Source organism: Phalangium opilio, unplaced genomic scaffold, assembly GCF_054372755.1.
Source record: "Phalangium opilio isolate 3A_F unplaced genomic scaffold, DU_Popi_V2 ptg000354l_1, whole genome shotgun sequence".
In the NCBI taxonomy this organism is placed as follows: Eukaryota; Metazoa; Arthropoda; class Arachnida; order Opiliones; family Phalangiidae; genus Phalangium; species Phalangium opilio.
In genome coordinates, this window is record NW_028324229.1 from 901,449 (window position 1) to 916,077 (window position 14,629).

Here is a 14,629-nt window from a genome sequence, read left to right on the forward strand (position 1 = left end):
TTGGACATTTTTATAACGTTTTGGGAAAACAAATATTAACTTATTAACAAATAAGTCTAGGTATATTTTTTATTCTGGTGACCAATATGAGGTTTTCAACAATTTAGCCACGTGGATATTTAGAAACAATTTAAATTTGTTAACATTCTATTATTTAATTAAAAAAATTAACGTTAGTTGGTATAATAGGGTATTGTTTAACGTATTAGTTTTCATTTCTTTTAAATTGCATATATTAAAACTTCAGATGAAAAGTTATTAGAGGGAAGGAAAAAAAGGTTTAAGAATTGTTATTAGGGTTTTAATTATTTCTTAATTAATTAATTAACTTTTGCATATTATTAATTTACCGGTGCATTAATTATAATATCACTAGCTATTTTTGTTAATTTCGTTTTAAGGAGCTGATCAGTATACATTTAAAAACATTTTCTGGAAGCTACACTCTCTAAATTTGTTAGGTTTCTGGGTTTTTTTTTTTAATAATTCTTTATGTTTTTCATAGCCCATTATTAGTGTTCCCATAACGAGTTATTGGCACCATTGACGTTGTTTATACACACGTGTATTAATTAACATAAAACTAAATATTTGTTTTTGCCTTTACAACCTAGAGATCTAAGCCTAATATGAAGGTAAAACTAATTAGGGAAATTAATTATTTGTTTATTTATTTATTTAAAAAAAACAATTTACCTCGTAGGGATTTCGAATTCGAAAATTTGTTAGTAGGGGCCTAAACCTAACTAATTTCAAAGCTTAAAAATTTACAATTTGCTTGAAAAAATATATAATATATAATTTGTCTTTACAATAGGAATAGAAATTATATTAAAAACATTTATACGTGGAATCCAAAATAAACCACAACAAAAAATACGTAAATATATATGGAAAGACGCGATAGAGAAACGAAAAGTTCATTCTTCGAACTCAATACCAGCCGCAACATTAACTTCATTATCGGAGCCTAAGTTACTACATTTTGAAGGTCATTGTAAATACTTGTAGACTTTGAAACAATGATTGCCGGAATCGGCCACAACGACGTATCCGTCGGAAGTTAACGCCAAACCTTGAGGTCCGTACAACGGCTCCCCGTTAGTGTTGACGAATGACAAGAAAGACCCATTCGAATCGAAAACCTTATTTATTTACAAATCATATTGTCAGAAATTATCATAAAAATAACGGACTGACAACGCAGCAATGAACTATTTAAGACGGAATGGATGCAACTACAACTCGGCAACGTGAGGAAAAATTTACTTTGGAAGGAAAAGAATGAAAACGTGCAGTGCAAAACCATTTCGGAACTAAAAGCTGCCCAGTAACTACAAATAAAACCATTTCGGAACTAAAAGCTGCCCAGTAACTACAAATAAAACCATTTCGGAACTAAAAGCTGCCCAGTAACTACAAATAAAACCATTTCGGAACTAAAAGCTGCCCAGTAACTACAAATAAAACCATTTCGGAACTAAAAGCTGCCCAGTAACTACAAATAAAACCATTTCGGAACTGAAACCATTCCTTTAGCTAACTTAATGAAACTTTGAATTCGTGCAACAAAGAAAAACCCGGGCGATAATTGCAAGCTGAAAACAATTGCACCAACTAAGCAAAAGCGTGCACCGTCCACCACGGGAAAACCAAAACAGTATTTTAACCAAAAAAAGCAATTGATGAATGAATTTGCGCATTCCAGAAATTTTGCGAATATATTATATTGGGACTTTTTGACCTATGGCCTACCTGAATTCTGCTGTTTCCCCAGTCAGCAACTATGATGTTATCCTGGGAGTCGACGGCGATTCCAGTCGGGGCGTTGAACTGTCCATTCCCTTCACCATTTGATCCGAACGACGTCAAGTAATTTCCTTCGCAATCGAACAATTTGATGCAATGATTATGGAAATCTGTCACTATAATCTGATTTTTGCTGTTAACGGCGGCGTAATGAGGTCCGGCAAATTTCTCGTAGCTATTGCCTCGAGATCCAAATCGGTATAGCAATTTACCATTTTCCTAAATTGGCGTTGTTTAGTTGTTTTTAAAAAAATCTTGATGATGAACCGCAATTACTTACTTGGAATATAAGTACGCAACTGCCTTTGTTATCCACAACTACAATGTGTCCATTCTTGTCGACGGCAACGCCTTTAGGTCCGAGTAGTTTCCCGGTACCAAGTCTATTCACGAACTTTCCATTGGGTTCGAAGATGCTAACCCATTTATTTTCATAGTCAGCGACAACGTAATTCCCATTGGGCATGACAGAAACACCAGTGGGCCTTTGCATTTGACCGGCGCTACGTCCTCTAACGCCAAATCTTAGTTTGCACTCTCCCGTACTCGTGAATACCTGAGATTAATGGCAGATCCAAAAATTCATCAATCAGACGTTATAGTGTTTTCCTCTTCGCTTTTTTAGAGACAATATTTACCTGAACACATTGATTGTTGCTATCAGCGACGATGATTCTACCATTAGCCATTGGCGAACAACAAACTCCTTGAGGGTTCGAGAACTCTCCTTTAGCCCTGCCTTTAAGACCGACCCTCATAACTAGGTCATCTTCGATGGGATTACTGCGTCTGTGTGATCCGCTGGACCTATAGCTAGGAGGCCTTTTAGTCGCTCTTTGCCGGACTCCGGTCGTCCTGGGTATTTTGGAGCTGGTTGGTCTATCGCTTGAGGAGCTTTCTTCTTCGCCGTAAGCCCTGACTTGGAAAGGGCTTCCCCGAATGTGATGACCGAGTAAAATAATGGATAGTTCGTAGATGCCTTCCTGCGGCACTGTATACGAGAGATCGTAACTTCCGTTTTTGAGATCGACAACGTCAGGGACAATGCTGGGTACTGAGGAATCGGTTGATATCAAAGAGGCCTAGACAATTAAACGTGGTTAAGGTTTATGCTATAAAGGACTTTCAAGTCACAATTACTTACTTGAAGTATTCCACCATCGCAAGCGTCTTTGACTATCTCCCGCCTCCTATCTTTGGTGGTAATATTAACTAAAGTTGGTTTTCCAACTACCGTATGTTTCAATCCTTCCCCCGATGCCGTACTTTCGTAAGAAATGGCGCTAGTGGTACGCACGCAGCCAAAATTCAAAATACTTTTCTTCAAGGAAGTCGCTCCGTCTTCCCCCAAAAATACCAAGTAAGAGTTCTCTTCAGGATCCTTTTGAACCCTCATGACGGCAAACTCGGTCAGTTTCTCGGCCACTTGTTTGTTGACCAAGAGCACCTCGGTATCGGTACCGTGGTTGAGAGCGTTATCCGTAAAATCGCAACTCGTAGCGAGATTGGAAAGGCACAGTTCTAGCACATCTCTTTGTTTGTCCAAGATCCTCTGTTTGGATCGATGAACATCCTCAAGCTCGGTGAGTAATTCAACCTTCCGTTTTTCCAATGTCTCCGCCAAAGAGTTGAAACATTGTTGAATCTGTTGAGACGCCTCTTGGTACTTTTGATTTAGTAAGTTTGATGTCCCACTAACGGTTTCTATGGCATCTTTAATTTCAGGAACCTAAAGAAATCGGTCAGATTTAATATCACGGTTTTAAACATTATGACGAACAAATTTACCTGTACGAAAGCTTTATCCAACAGCTTCCTTAGAGTAGCTTTCTGGTCTTCAATCGCTTCCCTAAGTCTCATGGTCATATGACCACCGTGTTCGATATCGGTACAAGTTACGCAAACTGCAGTTTCGCAATCGCTGCAGTAGAAACGTAGTGTTTGACTGTTGTGTTTCGGACACATCAAAGACGGTTGGTCGCGGCAACGCTCTTGGTCCTCCATCAGCGCCAACTCGCTCAGGGATAAAATACGATGGTCGCAAGTCGGTGTCGAAGTTAAGTGAATACCGGCACACACCTTTTATGCGAAATAGTACATTTTAGATAAGAACCTACGAATTCCATTAAAAAAAAGCATATTTCAATTAAATACAAACCTCGCAAAGGAACTGGTCACACTCTGTGCATTTGGAAACACCAGTGGCTTTACAATCGCAGCCATGGCAGAGAGACGGATGATCTAAGACATCCATCAGACTAGAGATGAAGAAATTGTTCTGTAAACCGGAGACTCCTTGCTCGGGTAGAATCGATTGTTGCCGGCAAACTGGACAAGTTAAAGTCAGACTTTCGGATGGGGTGTATTGAACCAGACACGGTTCGCAAAATGTATGCAGGCAAGGAAGCACCTGTGATAAACATAAAGATAAAGAAACCTTTCATTAGCCACCTAGACATACCCAGTTAGTAAAACTGCTTAGATTTGCATATTAGTAACCTGGGAAACCTGACATTGTCCGTCGAATTCGCATTTCTCACTTATAAACCGCGGATTTACTTTCATTTCATCAAATGTTTTCAACTCAATCGTTCGTATCCGTTAGCGTGTCTTCACTCGACGAAACCTCAGCGGAAAATAAAAGTCGTACTACTATTTTCGAAGTTTGTCTCTTTCGTGTTAACCACAGAGAAAAGAAAACGAAAGAGTATATGGGAGAAACATTCACGGTCCGATGGACATCGGGAACCGTCATTTCAAAAAAGCTTGCAGTGGTATAACCAAAATTGCTTTCAATTTTTTTTATCCTTTACGTTTTTAGCCATATCGTAGTATACGATAGGCTCTTAGTTTGACCCGAGCCGTCCGTAGTAGTAGTAGTAGTAGTAGTAGTGGCCGGGGTTGTCGCTTCGTTATCGTCAGATTTTAGCTTAAAAGGAACTTTATATTACCACAACCCACCCATAGGGGTTACTGGGCTCGGTTAGAGATTTAATTTTAATTAAAATTTTTTCAGGTCAGACCCGGGAATCGAACCCGGGTCTCTGGCGCAACAGGCAGACATTCAACCAACTGAACCATAGAGACTTGATAGAAACTCCGAGTTTTTTATTATTTATTCTTATCTCTAAAATGTCGGGGTGATGTGGGGTGGGGTACCTCTTAATCTGTCGGATCGGATACTTTTGAATTTTTATCTGTGGGGTCGGATACTTATGAATTTGTATGTTTGGGGTTTTTATATTTATTTTCTTTTAATGTATGTGCTAATTAAATAGATAACGATTTTCCCCGTTATGTTTGACTGGAACGTTTTGGCGGTTAATTCAAAGGTGGGTTTAGATAGAGCTAACATAGTGTTAAATGAGCGTTATGCGTTTGATAATTTTAGCATTGCTAAAGGTAATTCGAGGGGATAATCACTAAAATGCGTAATCACTATAACTAAACTTTCTCTTTCAAAAGTTTCTGGGCATAAGTCCTTGTTAGAAATTTATAAGATGCGATAAGTGTGCATCGGCATAAGTCTATGTTGTAAACTCATCGAGGGGATTATCACTAAAAACTATCTGTTCTTCGATTCGCCGGAATATTAGAATTACAGCATAAGTAAATTTATACGGTCATAATTTAATCACTGTTTAGAGTAGGGAATCGAGGGGCTATTCACTCTGATTTTATCCACGGGAAATCATTTAAACATTGAAAAAGATAGCGCTATTCACTCATTAGGGTAAGGCATAGAGGGGTTATCCACTCATTAGGGTAGGGTATAGAGGGGCTATTCACTCGTACGATATGGCTACTATTACGAGCCCTTGGGCCGTCTTGTTTAGGTTTAAGCAGTTGGACATGTACGTTATATGGGTGAGGACAAGAAGACTCGTGGTACTATACATATGGTGTTGATAACGAGGCTATAAATTTTTTTAACATAATACCGGCAGAAAATTGGGATTGAGAGAAATATATAGTAACGAATTGCGAAATAACGGTATTTTTTCCGTTTTTTCTAACTGACGTTGACCTAAATTCGAGTGGGTTGTTTTTATTGTTCTTTTGCGGAAAGTTTAAAGACCCCTTTATTGTTAAAATCAATTGATAACCGCGTATTAATTATAGTAAACAAAATTCCAAGTGGAAGTCCAAAAGATAAATTATATTATCTTCATTATTCAATTATTTTTTAAAGTCTACGATTTACCATGCACCAGACATAAAAGTTAAAAAACAAATTTCCCGCCAATTATATAATTTAGAAATTATTTTCCAGTCAAACTACAAAAATTAGGCCTTGTTTCTTATATAGTCATTTATGTAAACCTCATTTTTGAGTAACAATCCAAAGGCGTACTCCTATTCCACAAAGCATATAACACAGCAATTTCATAATCAATTACCTAAAACACGTTGAATCTTCCATTACAAGTAGCTAGTCCATGGCGTGGGACAGTTAGAATTTAACAACGCGCTTTGCTTTTATCCATTAAGGCTAAATTTCCCTTAGTTTCAACGCATGATCAATCACGCGTACACTCCATGTAAAACCGACAATCCCACATACATTGTGATCCGGTATATTTCTCAAAGCGAGTCAGCTATTAAATAAAAGTAAATGAACTCAAAGGTATACTGTATTTGAGGAGTTAAAGCTCCTTATCAATAATAATGCTATATTGTTGTTGATATTGATAATGTCAGTTTAATATACTTCTTAGAGTTATTATCCGCGAAGTTTTTTGTGTTTTTGAGCGTACAAGAGCTTTGGTATACTGTTTTATTCACGCACTGAATAGACTTACGTACGGGTGATTTAGTACAAAAGCTATGGCGCGCTCATGGTTTAATATAAAAAAATATGGTTGCATTAATATAATTTATACAATAATATTCCATACCATATTACTTTAAATTGTATATAAATATTATTCATATTTTTTGTTGTTGTTGCGGTTAACACTCCCGCCAGCAATAAATGATGCAATTAACTGTAACGTTATGTGGAAATATTATGCTAATAAATTGAAATGCATAATGGGTCGTTTTTTTTAACGTTTATAGTTATATCATAAGTTTAAAAGATATGTTCCACAAGTATGACACTTTCTATACATCATAATATCAAGAAGTGATATCTAGTTCATTAGGGAGAAGGTAAAAATTCGCCACATTTCTAGCTTTATCTCCAGTCCAAACGTAGGAAGGTCCGGAGTTAATCCCCGCCTCTAAATTACAACCAGCTTCTCATTGGTTCTTGAAAACTCACGTCAGCGCGACGCGAATGACGAAAATTACGTATTTTCCGAATGAGGAGAGGCGAAATAGCCCGGTCCCCTTTTACGTCCCCCCTTGTATTTTGAAAGGGGGACTGGGACTATGGCGCGCGAATACTTAGAAAACTTATATCTTCTCCCTAATAAACTAGATATCACTTCTTGATAATATATTATGAACTTATGGTTAAATATATATGTATTTATAAGCGTGCACTAGCTTTTAATGTGCGTTTTTATTGTAAAAAATCGTGTAACGGCGCCATTAGATTATCATATAAGGCGACCAAAGACGCAGGCCGCGTTTTAAGAAATGGGCATAATAACAGCGTGATGCCGGGTCACGATTACGTTGGTCGGAATACGCACATGGCTATCTATGATTACGTACTTTTGGATATTATCATGAACTCACCAGCAAAAAAAAAAAAATCAGAAAAATAAAAAAACCGAATTTTTCTTCTAAACTTCTCTTCTATTTTAAACACAGCGTTGTCTTTTCAACGCCTAATTCTTTTCAAGAGGTGTTTCTTAAACTATCCGGTGATGGTTGTATAATATTTCATAGTGCTAAATAAAGCTTGACCCATATAAATGGAGGGCCCGGAAGAATATAAGGAATTTTGAACTTGAAAGATTTTCAGATGTTGAATGATATAAACATAAGATTATAAGATATGTTCCATAAACATGCTAGAGACTTACCAAGAAGTGATATCTAGTTTATTAGGGAAACGGTATAAATTCGCCACATTTCCCGACTTTATCTCCAGTCCAAACGTAGGTCCGGAGTTAATCCCCGCCTCTAAATTACAACCAGCATCTCATTGGTTCTTGAAAACTCACGTCAGCGCGACGCGAATGACGAAAATTACTTGTATTTTCCGACTGTATTCTCCTTTTACGTCCCCCTTGTATTTTGAAAGGGGAACTGGGACTATGGCGGGCGAATACTTAGGTAGGCATCTTATACCTTCTCGCTAATAAACTAGATATCACTTCTTGAACTAACTGAGAGCTATAGTTCAAATAAACAAATCAAAAAGATGTTACTAATAAATTTGAAAGCAATTAAAGACAACCTTGACCCAATCAATCATATTGCCCAATAATTTAAAACCCATAAAGAAAAAAGCCAGGCTAAAATGACACTCACGCTAAGTTGGAAGTCTTCAATTCGCGTCTAAAATTGGGGTTAAACAAAAGACAATATTTTGCAACACATCTAATAATAACAATAATATCTTTTCCAATCAACTGTATATACGGTTCAGATTGGGGACGTCGCTTCACCATCAACACTATAAAGAAGCGGTGAAACATTTCGCAATTACTATTCGAGTTTTCTTACACCATTTGACACCCTATTGTCTTACTTAGTATAAAAGAAGCTTTGTAAATAAAAAAACCTTGGGAAAAGAGAGACCCTAATAATAATAAGAATACAAAGGCGATCGAGGATGGGAAACCATCGAAGCGTTGAATCTAAAAATGGGATCATTCTATAGAATCCATCGCGCTTAATTTGTATTTCTGTTAGTTAGTTAGTCTTAGTTCTTCGCATGCCCATTAAAGTTTCAATGAATGAACCAACAAATAGACAAAAAAAGTCTTAACTTATTTGCTCCAAATCTCATTAATTATATGAGGAAGATAAAGTTTGAGAGTCAAGTTGAATCAATGACTCTTTTTGTCCAAGGACATTCTAATATCAATAACGTCGTTACGCGAGAAATACTCGAGACTTACATTCCATATTTCAACGCTCCGATTTAAAAAGATTTTAAAGATTTAAAACATTAAAATTAATGTTTGTACATAAATTGTACTTATAACATTTTATGACAAGCTACTTTTTTTAATGGGGGGAGGAGGAGATTTGAAAAGGTTCAAGGTTTTATGGTTGGTTTAAGTATAGTTTAGAAACACGCCATGTCTCAATTAGATTAGGGTTGAAGGTCATTTATACGCAGGACAGTGCGTCTAACTTCAAAGAAGGTGCTTGCTTAATCAACGAAGGACGTTTCATATATTTTAATCTTACCAGGGGTAAATAACGAAAGGAGTTAGAGACGCTAGCTTCCGTAGTGTAGAATACAGTGGGACCTTGAAACGTCATAGAATTTGTAACTAACGTAGTGCCATCTTTGGAACTGTATTGTAAATAAGACCAGAACCTTAAAAGTTTTGCCTTAAAATCTCGCTCCGCAAGGTATTCTGGGTAAAGTAAAATGGCGGGTGTCGATGTTGTGAAGTCGTCTCATAAATCAACCCAATATAATTATTATATTCAATCGCGAGTAAATAGCGATTTAAAGAAGAAAGATAAGTCAACAATTTGCAATTTGAAGCCGGGGAAATCCTCAAAATGTGATCAAACTTGTTTTGCCGTAAGTGCGCGGTTACAGACAGAGTCGGCCCAGTGAGCCAAGGCTTAGTGGGAACTGTGGGATCAGGATCATCGACTGTATCTGTGACTAAAGAAATTAAAACAACTAAAACTGTATTGAAGGATGCAAAAACGACATTTAATTCCATTTCATTATCGAATAAGGAATTTACCAACTTTAAAGTTGCATGTTTCTAATTCAAGTGCACCTTAATGAATAAACTTTACTCTAAGCCTAATTGTCACTCAGTCGTAAGCAGACGAATACTAGCAGACATTAGAAAATCGATATCCCAGCATGCCTTTCGAATCTTTACTGCCACGCTATTGGTTGGAAAATATCATACTTATTTTGAATTATAGGCGGCGCGACCGAGGCGTTTTCTCTTTTCTGTGTCTACGTTTGAAAGTCCCACTGTATTCTACACTACGGAAGCTAGCGTCTCTAACTCCTTTCGTTATTTACCCCTGATCTTACATATCAGATGAGTTCAATTCAGAACAATATTCTTAATTATCCTTCCTTAATAATGCAAGCTTTTTATGATATAAATGTTACAAATTAAACAGTAGCCGAAGGCCTGGCGTCTTCGAACCTGAGATAAAGACTCCAAATGTTTTGGACAGATCCAAATGATACATAGTCAGATCTATCCGAATGACAGTTACAAAATAGGGTAAGGTAGCTTTGTAAACACGGTAAATACTATAATCAAGTTATTTAATTGTTTAACAACCAAAATCCACAAATTTCTGGTGGTTTTCACGTTGAAATTATTGAATTATAACTCATACAAAGGAAAAGCATATTTCAAAAATAAAATCCATCGAACCAAATTCATCCAAAATTAGCCCCATTAAAAGAGATAAAAAACCATTACGAGGAAAAACAAATATTAAATATTACCTGAGCATGACTCGAATAATATATTAAACAACAGATTCACCACGTGTGTACGTTCTCCTTCAGGTAAAACTACGCGATAAAAGTACTTCAAACTCTCATCAAAGACTACCAAGAGTCAAATGATAGTCTGCTTAAAAAAACCCTCCTCTCAAAGTCAAAAAAAAAAACAAAAACTAAAATTCACCCCCTATCTCTCTCAGCATCCAAGAGCCAGCCGTGTGTATTCCATTATTCGTTGTATAATGGCTTATATTGTATCGAGTGGAATGGATGCAATACTATCAAAGGCGGGGGACTGGTATAAACAACCGAAATTTAAAGTGGCTAAGCGATGTTTGGATAAGATTAGTTCTAATTCCATAAACGATCTAAGAGAAGCTTAACAAAGCCTATATATACCGGACTGGCTTGTAAACAGAACAGAGGCGACCAACCGGAAGTTGGAAACTTTTTTATAACGGCGTCTATAGAAGCGTGACGTCACAATGAAAATCAAGCCTACAATAGACTGTTGACCTCGGTGTATGTTTTTAAAGGAAAGGTGTAATGAAGATTAATTTCATAAAGATATAAATTTATCTAAATAATTTGATAGAAACTATGGACAAGTTGGGAACGAGGGATTAGTGTTTGCAGGGATAGATTTAATTTTAGAAGTAGGAATGGAGAACGGTTCGTATTTACTTCAGTCCCAGTATAGAGCCCCTCTCTTCAACACGTAACGAGAAGTTTAAATTACCTTATTGGCTCATTTAAATTACGTTTTGATGACGTTGCTGACGGGGACGGCGAAAAATACGTGGTTCCCTTTAACCTCTGTGGCTATGACCCACCTCTTTTTTCACATCCCCCGTCTCGTGGAAGGGGGTCCGGGACTTTGACGCTTGTCCACATTACTCTGTTCTCCATTCCTACTTCTAAAATTAAATCTATCCGTGGTGTTTGTCTACACTTAGGACGCGTTACATCAAGAAATAATACGGATGACACTTTTCCTTTGAAATTGACCAAGCATGGGTTAAATTTGAGGCCCTTTACTGTCTACCCCCAACTACTAAGTCAATTTTGATGGACATAAGCCTACTAAATGTATTAGATTACAAATCCTGGCTAAATATAAAATTACCTCGCGCCAAAAATATCTCGGTGAAACCACGTAAAAATTCGTTAATAAATTATGGTAATTTCACGCGAGACGAAATTTTAATTTAAGGCTTAAATAATAATGTTCGGTGAATTGTTTGAGGTTAAAGCTATATAGCCTAGCTCTGTTTCTTTACTTATTCTAATTAAGCATGGCGTCTACCACCTGCTTTCAAAAGTCTACAAAAAATTGTTATTATAATTTCTATCTATTTATGCGGAAATCGAGAAAAAAAAAATAAGAAAATCAGATAAAAATTCCGTGTGGGGGTTTTAATTAACGTTGTCGAAGTTATTATTTCCTTGCATAAGTATTTCAATAAACCTTTCGAATCCCACGTACAGTTTTCAAATTGCACTGATTAAGTATAGTTGAAGCTCGCGGCAAAACCTACGTAACTTTGAAATCAACAGCATAGCGTCGAATAATAAGTTTATAAGATATGTCTCATAATTAAGACACTTCCTATACTTCGTAATAGCTAGTTCGAGAACGACACGAGAATTGACTACACTCGGTTTTGCAGTCCATCTTCCTATTTAGTCTGCAGTACTAAGCCTTTGACAGGTCCTGAACAGGCGTCGCTTTACCTCGAATCTATGACCTACGTCACTTCATGACAAGCTCCGGTTTATAACCAGTGACAAACTTAAGCTTCACATATCCTATAAACTTATGGTTGAATCAACGCGTACACACATTTACATACGGTTTCACTTCCGAATTAAGTTTTACTTTCGAACTTGACCGCGTTTTACTTCGATATTACTTCCTCGTCTAAATATTTTCTCCCACGACAGTTCTTAAATCGAGCAGTAATCCGCCCGTGACGAAAACCCATCCATTACTTGAACTAGCATTAACTAGATTAATACTTAATGAATAATGGGAGTTCACGTGGTTTTACGAGCCAATCAATGGATGGCGTGGTTGTACAGTACGTCAATAAAACTGAGCTGCGTGTCGTGAAGAATTGAAATTACAGTCATGTACATTATTTTTTTATTTTTATTTTATTTTTTTCAAATATATCGGCCGTTGTCATGGAGATATTGAATCGCGTGCTATTATTAAGATATACGTCGATTTAATTTTACTTGACAGCGCTATTAAAGGTGGGAGTACTCTTTTCTTAATGGTGTAAGGGTGACAGGGTCTATGCCAAATATCCTTGGAAGTGAAGGAAGTTGGATATTTAATATGACAGACGTTTAGGTTGTTGAGGTAATGCCAGAGCAAGAAGGGATATCTATTTTATTAGGGAGAAGGTATAAATTCGCCACATTTCTAGCTTTATCTCCAGTCCAAACGTAGGTCCGGAGTTAATCCCCGCCTCTAAATTACAATCAGCATCTGATTGATTTTTGAAAGCTCACGTCAACGCGACACGAATGACGAAAATTACTTGTATTTTCCGACTGAGGAGAGGCGAAATAGCCCGGCCTCCTGTTACATCCCCCCTTGTATTTTGAAAGGGGGACTAGGACTATGGCGCGCGAATACTTAGGCATATTATACCTTCTCTCTAGTGAACTAGATTATCGCTTCTTTGCCAGAGGTAATAGACGACTTCAATTGCTTCTTTAGCTGACGCTCTAAGTAAGGGTCGCAGATGTTTTGAACCAATGAAAGGTCCCCTTCCACGCAATCTATCAATTAGCTCAGGATACGTCTATTAATATTAAAGAGGCATGTCTACGACTACACTAAGCTCTTTCAGTTATTGTGTCGAAAAGGCTTACGGACAATGCAAGATTCATCGTCATTTATGAAGAGATATAATATTACGGAGTAAAATTCTACGGTACAACAATACAATACATTTTTATACGACGTGACTATAACAAAAGTTATCTTCGGCTCAATGAATAAGCTTTGGAAAATTTAAGCCTTGGAAAACACGCAAATTTCATTAGGAAAAACAATCTTTCAACTCTTATAACAGAGTCGTTATCTAATCGCTAGGCCTAACGATAAATATTATGGATCTTTAAATTTAATTGGGGTAAGCGCACCTACTTTGAAAATAATTTCTGATAAAGAATACACTAAAAGCAAATTGAAACTAAATTAATCACAATTCATCACGTAAAATAATATAAATACATCCACCCACCCAATCATTCATTTAAATAATTAAAAAAACATGACAAGCGGTTAATTAAAACCCACTTATTAATGTAGGCGGTAATTAGTAACGCAAATTAAAGCAGAAACAAAATTAACTCACTAATTTATATCTTCTTAAAGACTTCCCAACGAGCGAGCTTGAACTTTTAACTAGGTTTTATTATTATTATTTTTCTTTTTAAGTATAACCAACGGTATAGTATTTAATATTAAAAAGCTCAAATTTCATTTGCAATGGCTTAAAAATACCGCCTACGCCACGTGTATTTCGTCGAAGACGGACTATAGAGATGGGAATTAAACCGTTCTATATGCTTTTAAAAGTTTATCAGATAAGAGACACCGAGCTAAAGACTCGCTATGGGACGCACTGGTGCGGCCGGGCCGATGATAACGTATGGTAAAAAGCACTCTAGAGGATTACATTACGGCATTACGCCCACCAATATTGGATTACAACAAGGGACTAGAAATCCATCTCTATACACTTGGGTTACAGAAACCCCTCTCTCCGACAGGGCTCGCTTCGAAAAGAGAAAAATGACAACTCGACAATAGAAATCTAGATAGAGTGAAACGTGGATTGTGAGAACGTGTTAAGAAGATTAAAGTACGGTATCTCTCGTTCACTTAATTCCAAAGCTCAATTTCATCGGAGTTTTCATTTTTAAATTTCGTATTAAATGCATTAATCTTAGTATGGATTGTAGAGCAATTTCTGATTGACTTGAAATGGGACCATATGAAACGCGACAATTACTGGGGTTTGACGTGGAGTTGGCAAACTGACAAGCTACGGTTTAAGCATAGGGCTTTCAAGTTATAGTTTGTAAAACTTAACAGTTCACTACACGAGTTAAATACGTGTAATCATTTTCAATATTAGTGTTTGAAAAAGTTATTTTTTTAAGTTTCGTAAACCGTAAACAAGAAATAGCAGTAAAAATTGCACAATCCAAGTCAATATTTCTTTGAAA

The 14,629-nt window shown here is 36.7% G+C and overlaps 1 protein-coding gene across 4 annotated transcripts in view; it reads right to left on the bottom strand.

Moving 5' to 3' along the window:
* Positions 1-51: 51 nt before the first annotated feature.
* The window catches only part of LOC149602658 (tripartite motif-containing protein 2-like), a 46,345-nt gene continuing 31,767 nt past the window's right edge, over positions 52-14,629 (bottom strand). For 2 of the 4 annotated variants that reach the window (XM_089860841.1, XM_089860842.1), the window contains exons 3-9: positions 3,968-4,219; positions 3,598-3,888; positions 2,954-3,538; positions 2,448-2,891; positions 2,090-2,365; positions 1,756-2,028; positions 52-1,145 (exon numbers count right to left, since the gene is read on the bottom strand). In XM_089860841.1, the coding sequence (XP_089716967.1) occupies positions 993-1,145; positions 1,756-2,028; positions 2,090-2,365; positions 2,448-2,891; positions 2,954-3,538; positions 3,598-3,888; positions 3,968-4,219 (2,274 nt within the window). In that variant the 3' untranslated portion in view covers positions 52-992. Of the gene's footprint in view, positions 1,146-1,755; positions 2,029-2,089; positions 2,366-2,447; positions 2,892-2,953; positions 3,539-3,597; positions 3,889-3,967; positions 4,220-4,308; positions 4,616-13,752; positions 14,152-14,629 lie in introns of those variants that run through there. The other 2 variants (XM_089860844.1, XM_089860843.1) reach the window with 2 other exon arrangements.